Here is a 12,994-nt window from a genome sequence, read left to right on the forward strand (position 1 = left end):
GAGGTGTTTTCCGCGATCGCAAAGAAGAAATCACTGGGTAGACTTGGATTTATTATGGGACTTAGTATCTTTTCTCTCATTTTCACTTGGTCTTGGACGAATTTGAAAGCATTTTGTGGGAGATTTTCATCAACATCACAAGGTAAGTGATCCCAATCGATTTTTGTGTTAAATATACGGATTATGGGTGTGTTTAACATGGAATTAGAGAAAATTTGTGAGATTTTTCTTGGAACTTAAGGTTGGTAAAAATGAGACTTGACCACGAAATTGATTATGAAATCAAAAATAAATTATATATTTGAGTTCGTAAGGTCATGGGTAACATTTATCTTCGAAATCTTTTGAAATCTGGGCACGTGGGTCCCGGGGTAACTTTTATGGACTTTCCAAATTTGGTTGGAAAATTAATTTAATAGTTAAAGTATGAACTTTTGAGCATATATTGATTAGTTTGTACGATATTTGATTAGTTTTGGATTGCTTGGCGTCGTTTGGGGAGTTCTAGCAAGGCTAAAAGTCGGATAGTGAACCTGGAAGCGAGCGAGGTTAGTCTCTTGCCTAATCCTTTAAAAGGGAATTATCCCATTAGGTGAACTAATTATTGTGTGCTACTTGTTGTGGGAGCTATGTACACACAAGGTGACGAGAGTCCGTACGTAGCTGTATTCATTTATGTCCAGGTAGATTTAGCTTCACATCATGCCTTAAATGTATTATTTGTATTTATTTTGCGTACTTGATTTTCTTGATTTATGACTGAGATTGAGGTTAGAATAAAATACCAATTGAGCCTCTTACTTTGGAAATTAGTGGAAAAATTAATGAGCAATAATCCGTGTCTTCTCGACTCGCATGTACTTTCGCGAGTGAGATAGTTTCTATACTCTTATGGAATCGAGTCGTTCGTCTCGACAGTGTTGTAAATTACTCTTATGGGATCGGTTCGTTCGCCTCGACAGTATGGTAACACTATTCTTATGGGATCGGGCCGTTCGCCTCGGCGTTACTGTGTATACTTTTCTTATGGGATCGGGTCGTTCGCCTCGGCAATACTGAGTATCACTTTTCCTATGGGATCGAGCCATTCGCCTCGCCAGACTCGTGCTTAATACTTGAGATTTGATTTGATTCTTGATAACAGCTGAGTTCGTGCCTTCGAGGCCGGTTATGACATTTTAGTGACTTTATATAGGTCCATGTTGGAGATTTATTATTAATGTTTTATCTGTTTTGTTGCTACTTGTTGCACACCCTCTATGTCTATTTTATGTATTTTATTACTGTTTGACCATTAGTAAGTGTCAAGTCGATCCTTCGTTGCTGCTTCTTCGAGGTTAGACTAGATACTTACTAGGTACGCGTTGTTTTACGTACTCATGCTACACTTCTGCACTGATTGTGCAGGTACTGAGACAAGTACTTTCAGTGGTCACACGGGCGTGTAGACGCACTTCCCGGAGACTTAGTGGTGAGATGCTTGCCTTGCTTCGATCTGCAACATCAGAGTCTCCCTCTACCTTATTTCTGTTTTTATCTATTTTACTTCGGACAATAGTTGTAGTAGTTTTGTATATTGCCTAGATTGCTCATGCACTTGTGGCACCAAATTTTGGGGGCTTATAGCGTTTATGTACTGTTGTACTTATTTATTACTATCACCGTGATTTATGTATTATTCACACTTGATATTTTTGGGAAAGAAGTATGTACGGTTTCATGAGATTTTACTTTCATTCGGTGTATTTAAGGAAACTTCTATTTTTGAAAGTTAAAAAGGAAAAATTAAATTGAAGGTTGCCTAACGGTAGTGTTAGGCAACACTACCATCATGACCTATTATAGGTTTTGGGTCGAGACATCTTCGAACTCAAATCAGTTGCTATGATTCGAATAGATTGAAAATATTTTCGCTTGAACAAAATTTGAGTAGAAAAAAGTCGAATTTTTAGCTGCTATCGTTCTGTTTTTTCAATTGAGGCTTTGGATCTCAATCTTCAAATCTTCTGCAATAATTCTGTGATCTACAGTATTTGCTAGTTTAATCTCACTTTTTATGCGCTAATTTTCTGTGATATTCTATCAAAATTTGATATGCTCTTCCATTTTTATAGTTAGGGCATTAGGTGTTAGTCGTTATTTTGGAGTTCAACGTCTTTTAGCTTAAATGGGTATGAATTGTAATTATTTAATGGATAGAGCAGGTAAATATTTTAACTTTTATAGGTAATTCTGTCTTTTCCCGGCTTAATTAGCCGGTTTGGTTGAAGGATGCGAAATCCGACGCAAAACAAATCCATGCCCGACCCGATCCAGGAGAGCAGCATAGTCTTTGAGAAAGATATGATGGTCGGATAAGGATAGAAAGCCCCACCTTTCGTTTCCCTCTTTTTTATTAGCCATATACTCATTCATTCACTCTCACACATTGAACTCAGAAACTGGGAGAGAGAGAGAGTGGTACACCCCTATCACCTCAGCAAAAACAACTTCAAAGCTGGGTTTGTCCTTAAACCTTCTGTCTTTAATTTTTACTCCTTTCTTTTTAATTTCCATTTTTAGCTTCATTTGCAAGTTATTGTGTGAAAATGGTTTAAGTTCTTCGTGTAACTATGCCATTGAATCTTTTAATTGAAAGATAACTCAGTATCATCAGTTTATCCAAAAATGTTGGTTTTGGTTTATTGAATTGTTAAAGATAAATTTCTGTGAGATAATCAGCGAATTACTTGGTTGTTTGCAAAATATATCATGTTGAATTGCATTTGTGAATTATCTTTTTATGGGATACATTCATTTTCACATCTTATGTGTGGAGAGTAGGCTTGTCAGCTCTTTCATTCTTTTTAATGAATTTGAGTTCTTCTAAGCTGCTGGTCTACAAGTTAAACAAACTAACTGGACTAGGAAGAGTTTTTAGAGTATGGAATTGCTTATACTCCCTCCTATGTGAAGCTATTGATTGAGCACGAAGTTTAAGAATGAAAAGAAGACTTTCGAAACTTCTGTTCTTAAACGTGCCATCATTTGTTTGGCTATAAAAGCTTGTCATCGAGAATAAAATGGGAAGCGTAAGTTAAATTGTTTTCAAATTTTGAAACGGACCATTCTTTTCGTAATGGACTAAAAAGGAAAATAGGGTCACATAACCTGGAACAAAGGGAGTAATATATTTTCAACCACAATTTTGATGTTCCAAGTACAAATCCATCTTTAAATTTTGTTGTTTGTGTGTCCTTTTCGTTGAATTAGCAGGCACATGCCTAGATGGTTAAAGTCTAACCGTATGCCATTGTCCATCGATTTCATGAACTGTAGTACTATATTACCCCGTGCTTTACTGGTTTTCTATATGTTCATAGTCTTTTGGCTCATGGTGCAATTACTATAGCAATATTATGTCATTGAATGATAGTCATGTTTTCTTCTTTCTCTAACTGTTTCATTTATTTCTCAGGTGCGAAACAGATGATCCAATCCTTGTAGTTCACAAATCTTTGACACATCTCAAATGAACATGGCTCCGATGGTTCCAATTGCAACTAGCAATGTTTCAGTTACTCCAGGAGCTGTCTTTATCACGAGAAAGAATACATGTTTATCAAGATGCAATGTTTTGCGGAAATCGAGCAAGCAAACTTTACCTACCCCAAAATATAACCTGCCTCTGTCAACATCTGTTAAATTGTTTCCCCATTTTAGAGTTGGTTGCATTTTACGACCTAAATTAAGAGGTTTCATAGTATCAGCAACTGAAACTGATGTAGCAGTGGAAGAAGTAGAATCAGCTGCTACAGATGATGGATCAGGTGAAGCCTCAGAAGCTTCATCCGATGCTTCTAACACAAGTGAAGAAACATCTGTTCGAGCTAAGCGTACAAGACCTGCTAGGAAGAGTGAGATGCCCCCTGTGAAGAATGAAGATCTTATTCCGGGTGCAACTTTTACTGGAAAGGTCAGATCAATCCAGCCATTTGGCGCTTTTGTTGATTTTGGAGCTTTTACAGATGGACTTGTGCATGTTTCTAGGTTGAGTGATAGTTTTGTAAAGGATGTCGGAAGCATTGTATCTGTTGGACAAGAGGTGACAGTGAGATTAGTTGAAGCAAACACTGAGACTGGGCGCATATCTCTCACCATGCGTGAAAGTGATGATCCTAGTAGGCCTCAGCAACAGAAAGATGCTCCAACCAGCAGTGACAGACCCCGAACTCCAAGGAAGAACACACAAAGGAACAACCAAAGGAGAGATGAGGTTAAGAAAGTCTCAAAGTTTGTTAAAGGGCAGGATCTTGAGGGCACTGTAAAAAATTTAGCCAGATCTGGTGCTTTTATATCTCTTCCTGAAGGAGAGGAAGGATTCCTGCCTGCATCAGAGGAAGCTGATGAAGCGTTCGGAATTATCGACAGTGGCTCTTCACTACAAGTAGGTCAAGAAGTTAGTGTCCGTGTATTACGAATTACCAGAGGACAGGTAACTTTGACTATGAAAAAAGAAGAAGCTGCTTCAGAGTTGGACTCAAAGCTCAACCAGGGTGTTGTCCATTTGGCGACAAATCCTTTTGTTTTGGCTTTCCGTAGCAATGAAGAAATTTCTTCATTTCTGGATGAGAGGGAAAAAGAGGAGGAACTAGCTGAACAATCAAAGGAAGATGCAGAGGAAGCAGATGTGGCGGCTGATAAGACGGATGTCTTGCCTGAAACTACAGGCAATGAGGAAGAATCAGTCAATGCTGCAATTGATGGTTTTCCTGAAACTATAGATGACGAGGATACAAAACAAAACATTGATGAAGAAGTGGAGTCAGTTTCTGAAAATGCTGAGGCGTCACCTGTGGGAGATGCTGTGGAACCTGAAGCTGAAACTGGCTCATCTGAGCAAATAGCTGATCAGATTTCAGCATCTGAAACTGTGGCTGGCGAGGAGGTCGTGGAGAAACTAACTGATGATGCAGTAGCGAAAAATGAGGTTGAAACTCAAATAGCAAGTGTCACAGAAGCTGCCAAAGAAACAGAGGAAACTAGTGGCGATGAGAATGGAAGTATATCAAGCCCAGCTGGACAATCTGAAACTCCTTTGGAGAATAGCAAGGATGAAGGTTTCTACTATGAAACTTTCCTAATTCCCCTCTGATTTATTACTCATTTCACATCCTTGCTTCTTGCATGCATATTTATGACAAACAACCAGATACAAGTATTACATTGCTGAGCCACCAAATGTGTGATTCCAAAATAAGGTGTTGATGCATGATATACGTACACTTTACATATTATCTGCTTTACATATTATCTGTGGAAAAGATGGATGGTAAGCAAAGGCACTTCTAGTATAGTTCATGTTGAAAGTTTGGTATATTATTCTTCTGTTGCTTCATCCTATTGCATCTTTGTCAGTCCTTATAGTCTCCAGTTTTATGTATAGAGTTCTTTCTTTTGACCAACACATGTTCTTTTAGGTTTGATTGACATATTGAGAGAGAATCATCTTCTTGCTTTGGGCAAATCTTGAAATTTACTTAAGGACATAATGTTGTGTTATGTGAGAAAGATAAATTAATGAGGTGTCACCAAGAAACTAGCTGACAATCCAATTTTGCATACAGTAAGTCAGGAAGGTGCTGAAGTTGTGGAGAGTAAAGTTGAAAATACTCCTTCCATAGAGGACCAATCAACTGATACAGCTGCTCAGAAGGAAGAGGTGGCTACCGCTGCTGAGCAAGATAGAAATGTTGCGAACTCAAGTGAGCAAAATGGGACTGCTTCATCAAATGAAGCCGCAGCAAAAGGTTTTGCCTTCATTTTCCCTTTCTTTTCTGGAATATAGCTGCCATTAACATGTTAAAGCGGAAATAAGAATCTCTAGAGTAAAATTTGTGGATCTAGTTGCCAAACATTTGTTTAGTAGGTATGATGTGAAAATTTCAGCACCGAGTGCTGTAATAATTGTGCAACAAAGATTTAGAAGCTTGTTGCATCCGGAAGGGGTGGACGTGTACCTACTACTTGGAGAAAGACGTTGCATTAGAGGATAGTCATTTTTTACACATGTACACCTGACTGCATGCTAAATATGTGTCTTAAAATGTGAGCCAGAAAAACTCGCGTTCTGGTTATAAAGTGCAGCTACATTTAGTTGTTTCATTGTTCGTTAATTGAAGTGGTAAACATCATTTTTTTGCGAGCAAGATAGAAATGTTGCGAACTCAAGTGAGCAAAATGGGACTGCTTTATCAAATGAAGCCGCAGCAAAAGGTTTTGCCTTTATTTTCCCTTTCTTTTCTGGAATATAGCTGTCATTAACATGTTAAAGCGGAAATAAGAATCTCTAGAGTAAAATTTGTGGATCTAGTTGCCAAACATTTGTTTTAGTAGATATGATGTGCAAATTTCAACACTGAGTGCTGTAATGATTGTGCGACAAAGATTTAGAAGCTTTGCACATCTGCAAGGGGTGGCCGTTTACCTACTACTTGAAGAAAGACGTTGCATTAGAGGATATATTTTTTACACATGTACACCTACTGCATGCTCCAGCTACGTTTAGTTGTTTCTTTGATCATTAATTGAAGTGGTAAACATCAATTTTTTTCCATGGCATTCAGAGTTTGTGATGAAGGAGACTCCAAATTGAAGAGAACTTCTTCTCTCTACCTACGTTGTACTTATAAATCTCAAATCTATTGTAAGCATATATCTTTATTTGATCCCAAATAATTCGCCCCCAGGAATGGTAAAATTTGCTCGTTCTACTGCCTTCATCATTCGATTTGGGAGTATGAAAACATTAACGATGAGATTTGTGCTACAAACACAGTTCCTTGCTCATTGAATCTTTAGTCACAGTAGATTCTTTCTTCTTTTTCTTTTTTTGATAAGGTGAAGATTTTATTAATAACAGTATCAAGCTGATACTGTAAAAATACAATGATACTGCTGGCTTAAAAACATTAAAATCCTAAGCGGTCTAGCATGTCCAGCATATCATGAAAATTCATAACAACATCACCATCTTTCCAGTAGTACAAATAATGTAAACAACTGTATTTCACATATTGCAGCTGCTCCTTCTTGCCTTCAAAACACCTATTATTTCTTTCTTTCCATATCGTCCAAGCTATGCTAAGAGGAATATCTCTCCAAAACTTCTTTAAGGATGCTTCTGGACATGCAGGTTCCCAACACTCTAATATATTCCTGAATTTCTTAGGACTTGCCCAAAGGATGCCAAAGTTAGCCGTGAACATGGACCACACCTGCCAAGTAAATTCACAATGCAAAAAAGATGGTCCACGGATTCACAAGCTTTCTCACACAAGTCACACAAGTACCACCTGCTGCACATTATCCAACCCCTTCTCATCAAATTTTCTTGAGTCAGACATGCTTCATGTGCTACTAGCCAACCAAAACATGCTACTTTTGTTGGGACTGTAGTCTTCCAAACCATCTTCCAAGGCCACTTTTGTGCTTGCACCAGCTGGGTAGCATTTAGTATTTTGTAGAGTGAACTAACGGTAAAAAAACCTTTTTTACTAGCTTTCCAGAGTAGGCTGTCTTCTTTTTCTGGCGATAACACCACTGATTGCATCTTCTGAATAAATATATCAACCTCATGCATTTCTCTGTCGAAGAAATTCCTTCTGAACTGGAAGTCCCAACCTGTATCAGTAAATATATCAGCTAAGAGGATTTTTGGATTATTGGCCAATCTGTACAGGTTGGGAAATTGAATTTTCAGCAGACCAGAACCATCCCAATTATCTTCCCAAAGTCTGATTTTTTTCCCGTTGCCCACCCTCAAGCCAACATACATGTTAAATTTCTCCCATAGGTTACAAATCTGTCTCCAAACAGCTACCCCATACGGAGTTTTTACTTTTTTAGGTGCAAAGAAGCCCTCTTTTCCATATATCACCTCCACCACTGCTTTCCAGGGAGCTTTTATCCCATCGTTTAACCTCCATAGCCATTTCTTCTTTTTCTTTTTTCCTTATGGAATAAAAAAAGAATCTAGTATCACTAAAGATAACAGATTGCAGGCTTCACCCTTACAAGAGATCTAATCCATTATATAGCTTATCCAAACAACTACTACTTCCACTACTTCTACGTGCAATCCCAAGCTAGTCGGGTCAGAGGGAGGAGAGAGAGAGAGAGAGTGCTGTGTGTGTGTGTGTCTGTATACGTATAGGAGAAAAGAGGATTTAATTCAGTGGTTATACTCTTGAAACATTGTAAATTGTAATTCATTTACTGGGAACATTTATGAATAAAGGAACTAAGTGATAAAAATTGCTGCTAGAGATAAATCTTGAAGAGAATTTGAGTACTAATATCCAGAAAGTTCAGGTTGACTCTTTCCTTATTGTGTCACAAAAGGTCAAACTTGTGGAAAGTCTCGACTTATGAATATAAATTTTGACAATGAGGATGGGTGGTGTCTATATTTAATGTTACTAGTTGTTGAAATCTGAGTGGATCACTAGTTTGCCTTTGTAGGTGAAATCTGTGGTTTTCTAAAATTTAACCTATTCATTTCATCCCGACTCTACCCCTTTCAGTCCGTTTAAAATCTGTTAATGGGATTAGTTATGTTCAGATACTCTATTACGGTTGTAGGGCCATCCAACATCCTCTGCTTTCTTTGTCTCTTGACCTTCTTTTTGTTGGTCTAATTGACTTATTCCGCGAAGCTGTCTCTTTGTAATGTGAATTTGGATAAACTGAAATAAAGTAAAATTGTCATCCATCATAATTATTACATGGTACTGTTATAGCAAAATACTACTTCCAAATGCACGTCTGCTCCACTAAATTCTGCCCCTCTGTGGTATTGTGGCAGCTATTTCACCTGCTCTTGTGAAACAATTGCGTGAAGAGACAGGAGCTGGAATGATGGACTGCAAGAATGCTCTTTCAGAAACTGGAGGTGACATTGTTAAAGCGCAGGAGTATCTCAGGAAAAAGGGGTTGGCAAGTGCTGATAAGAAATCAAGTAGAGCTACAGCTGAAGGTAGAATTGGCTCATACATCCATGACAGCAGAATCGGTGTCCTGATAGAGGTCAACTGCGAGACAGATTTTGTATCGCGTGGTGACATTTTCAAGGAATTAGTTGATGACTTAGCCATGCAAGTGGCTGCATACCCCCAAGTGCAGTATCTTGTTCCAGAAGATGTTCCAGAGGAGATCATCAACAAGGAAAGAGAAATCGAGATGCAGAAGGAAGACCTTTTGTCAAAACCTGAGCAGATCAGATCCAAGATTGTTGATGGGCGGATAAATAAGAGGCTTGAAGAACTGGCCTTACTGGAGCAACCTTACATCAAGAATGATAAGTTGGTGGTAAAGGACTGGGTCAAGCAGACAATTGCAACGATTGGTGAAAACATCAAAGTGAAGAGATTTGTGAGATACAACCTGGGAGAAGGTCTTGAAAAGAAGAGCCAAGACTTCGCAGCAGAGGTGGCTGCTCAAACAGCAGCTAAACCTGTCGCCTCACCAGGAAAAGAGCAACCTGCTGTTGAAGCCAAGGAGACTACTGTTGAGTAAGTTTCTAATTTCTTGAGAATTACTTCTTACCAATTTATTACGTTTCTTCAAACTCTGAGCAACCAGAAATGTGTATGATTTCTTGACAACTCAGATTATAATTTCCCTTTCAGTTGGCTAATTGTTGTTACTCAACTTTTCATTATTATATGATAATTTCAGTTTTCTGCTATGTTTTTAGACTCAAAAAGTGCTTATGCTATGTTTTTAGACTCAAAAAGTGCTTATGCAGTCTTCTAAACCTAAGCACACATTTTACTTAATCTATTTCAAATAAAATCTGGTTCCAGCAGCATTATGGGAGAGGTAATCTGAAATAAATTATCAGAGTTTGTTTTTCTCATCTCACTCCACGTTGATATTTTATCCTAAACTGTTTTGAACCCCCAAAAACCGTATATTTTTTCTCTCTCATGATTAGTTTCTGTTTAATGGATGTTAATGCAGGCACCCAAAAGCAGCAGTTTCAGCCGCTTTGGTTAAACAGCTGCGAGAAGAAACTGGAGCTGGGATGATGGATTGCAAGAAAGCTCTCTCCGAAACTGGAGGGGATCTTGAAAAGGCACAAGAATACCTCCGAAAAAAGGGTCTTTCAACTGCTGATAAAAAGTCCAGCCGACTTGCTGCCGAGGGGAGGATTGGTTCATACATTCATGACTCCCGAATTGGTGTGCTAATAGAAGTTAATTGTGAAACCGACTTTGTGGGGAGAAGTGAAACCTTTAAGGAATTGGTCGATGATTTGGCAATGCAAGTTGCAGCCTGCCCTCAGGTGCAGTTTGTATCAATTGATGAGATTCCAGAAAGCGTTGCCAACAGGGAAAAGGAGTTGGAAATGCAGAGAGAAGATCTTAAGAACAAGCCTGAAAATATAAGGGAGAAGATTGTTGAGGGCAGGGTCTCGAAGAGGCTTGGAGAGCTTGTTCTTTTGGAGCAGCCTTTCATAAAAGATGACAGTGTTTTGGTGAAGGATTTGGTAAAGCAAACTGTTGCCGCCCTTGGAGAGAACATAAAAGTTAGGAGGTTTGTCCGATTTACTCTAGGCGAGGAAGCCAAGGAAGAAGGAATAATTGAAGAGACAGCTGCTGTATGAAGTTAACGCTAACTTGGGATACTGGATATAAGCAAGCAGAAGATGCATAGGAAGACTTTCCACTTCTGGAGATGGAGCAAGTTTACATCAGTTGAGCTATTTTTGTATCCGAGTATAATGTAGTCATACTTGATGTGCTGTGAGGCGATTAGTTTCATTTTTTTCCTCCTTTTTCCTTTTTCTTTTATATTTACTGGTTATGTAACTGTTATATTATCATCAGAAACTAGGACTTTCGGAAGCCATTTTGAAGCAAGATGTCAAAGGAGAACCATTAGAGGCAATTTTAGTGAGTTAATTTTTTCAGCATTAATCTGTCACGTTTGCCTGCTTGATGTGTGCAGCTGAAAGCCAGTTTTTCCATTCATATGCCGCTCTAATTTATACAAATAGTATACTTTTGTGCTGATATTTGGATTTTGTGCCTGCTTTTGACATTTGTGCAAATATGGTCCAAGTTTAATGAAAATATTGGGACTAATATACTCTCAGGTTACACCAACTGCATGAACGAGAACTTTTGCAAGCCGCCACTCAGCCACTTCAACATGACGATGATGAAGCCTTTGACTAGAAGGGATAAGCTTTGAGCGGATCAGTTTCACTGTTGCACCTCTCTATATTCCTAGTTCTTAAATTTTGTATATTCTGTATTAGGCTTTTAGTCTTTGACGTTTGAGGATTTGTTTGTTGCTTCCTAGTGTTATAGATGGAGTACTAGTTATGCTTGCCACGAGGCTGTAGTTTCATAGGCAGTCATGCCAAACGGTAGGATAATGCACAAACTCTATCTGATTGTCATGATTTCAAAGTTTTACTTATGATGCTTTCTTTTTTTGAAGATTTCAAAGCTACAAAATGAAAAATACATTTCAAAATTATGGCATGCAAGTCATGATAAATCGATAGGACTTCATGCTATATCCAACATAGCTATCTTGTTGGATAACTCAAAAATAACTCTACGGTATGTCACACCCCAATCCTCGGGAGGCGTGGTCGGCACCCGGTGCTATACTCGACCTGAGCGTACCACTCTATAACTGCAAACTCTGGAGGGGTAACCCTCAACTTAGGCTGACGAGACCTACTTGCAAGCTGACAATACCAATCAAGGCCGACGATGCCATATTCTGAATCATCTGAAACTAGCATCTATCTCATCCGAGGGGTAGACATATGCAAAATCTCATATACATGACTGTGCAGGCCGACGAAGCTGCCATGAACGTCTACTACTAGTAATACCAAACTGAACATGCACACAGGGCTGGAAAGGCCACAATAGTGATATACAAAATATACATGACTCGTCTACATGCCTCTAGAGATAACTAAACTATATCATGGTCGGGATATGGCCTAGACCTACCCATCAAATCTGTATAAATAAAATGGACTCCAAAGTCTAGACCTGGTAACTCCGGGGGAGTGGAGCTTACCAATCAAGCGATGTTCGGCTGTCTACTAGGAAGGTCTATCCGGCTGTCTATCAGGACCTGCAGGCATGAAATGCACTGCCCCCAGCAAAAAGGACGTCAGTACAAAATAATGTATCGAGTATGTAAGGCAATAGAATAACTGAAAGCTAAAACTGAACTGATAATATAATAACTGAAAGTAACTAGGAGTCAAAGATGATATGAAGATATGCTTACCTACTAATACATTGCCCGACCCTATAAGGCTCAGTACTAGGCTGTAGTAAGCTCTCTCATAGGCGCTCGGCCATACTAGGCTCGGTATCTCGGCCATTCTGGGCTCTCTCATGAGCTCTCGACCACAGTAGGCTCGGTATATAACTTATCATCTGATCAAAGGTTAGCCAACAGGGGCCTGCTGCCACGACCAAAAATCCAGCTAGTCTGATGGAACCTAACCCAAGCCACTAGGTAAGCCAAATGATAGACAACACAACTCAAATAGGATAACAGGAATCAATAAATAAAATAACTGAGCTTTCTATTCAAAATCCCAAGGATTGGTAGTACAAGTCATGAGCTTCTAGGACTAAGAATTTACAAAGCTGGTACGAAATAAATACGTCATCTGTTCGAAATATATATAAACAGATTTATAATACTAAAGATATCAAGAGTAAGAGACAGCTATAATCGGGACGTAGGTACAACTTCAATGGAGTTCCCACCATACTGTAACGACCCGCCTGTCATTTTGAGATTAATAGCATTGATCCCCTATTTACTGCTTTTCCCGTATCTTTTTAAGCTTATGTGACTTGCCGGGAGGTTTTGTTTATGGTTTCGGAGTTATTTGGGACACTTAGTCCCTAAAATGGAAGCTTAAGTTCTAGGATTTTGACTGTAGTTGGAACTGTGTGAAGAC

At 38.8% G+C, this 12,994-nt stretch overlaps 1 protein-coding gene across 1 annotated transcript; it reads left to right on the forward strand.

Annotated features, from left to right (window-relative positions):
• The first annotated feature begins 2,372 nt into the window (after window positions 1-2,372).
• On the forward strand, window positions 2,373-10,954 carry LOC104245598 (polyprotein of EF-Ts, chloroplastic). Its single transcript, XM_009801216.2, has 5 exons — window positions 2,373-2,501; window positions 3,458-5,099; window positions 5,607-5,789; window positions 8,846-9,551; window positions 10,003-10,954. The coding sequence occupies exons 2-5, from the start codon at window positions 3,512-3,514 to the stop codon at window positions 10,646-10,648; spliced, it is 3,123 nt and encodes a 1,040-aa protein (XP_009799518.1). The 5' UTR covers window positions 2,373-2,501; window positions 3,458-3,511; the 3' UTR covers window positions 10,649-10,954.
• Window positions 10,955-12,994: the final 2,040 nt, after the last annotated feature.

The sequence above is a fragment of the Nicotiana sylvestris genome, chromosome 11 (assembly GCF_000393655.2).
Source record: "Nicotiana sylvestris chromosome 11, ASM39365v2, whole genome shotgun sequence".
Taxonomy (NCBI): Eukaryota; Viridiplantae; Streptophyta; class Magnoliopsida; order Solanales; family Solanaceae; genus Nicotiana; species Nicotiana sylvestris.

Bases quoted from the DNA above. Each gene is read 5' to 3' on its own strand.
- LOC104245598 (XM_009801216.2), top strand. From the start codon at position 3,512: ATGAACATGGCTCCGATGGTTCCAATTGCAACTAGCAATGTTTCAGTT. The intron at 5,100-5,606 runs GTTTCTACTATG...TTTTGCATACAG, and splicing joins GGAGAATAGCAAGGATGAAG to TAAGTCAGGAAGGTGCTGAA. The intron at 9,552-10,002 runs GTAAGTTTCTAA...ATGTTAATGCAG, and splicing joins GCCAAGGAGACTACTGTTGA to GCACCCAAAAGCAGCAGTTT.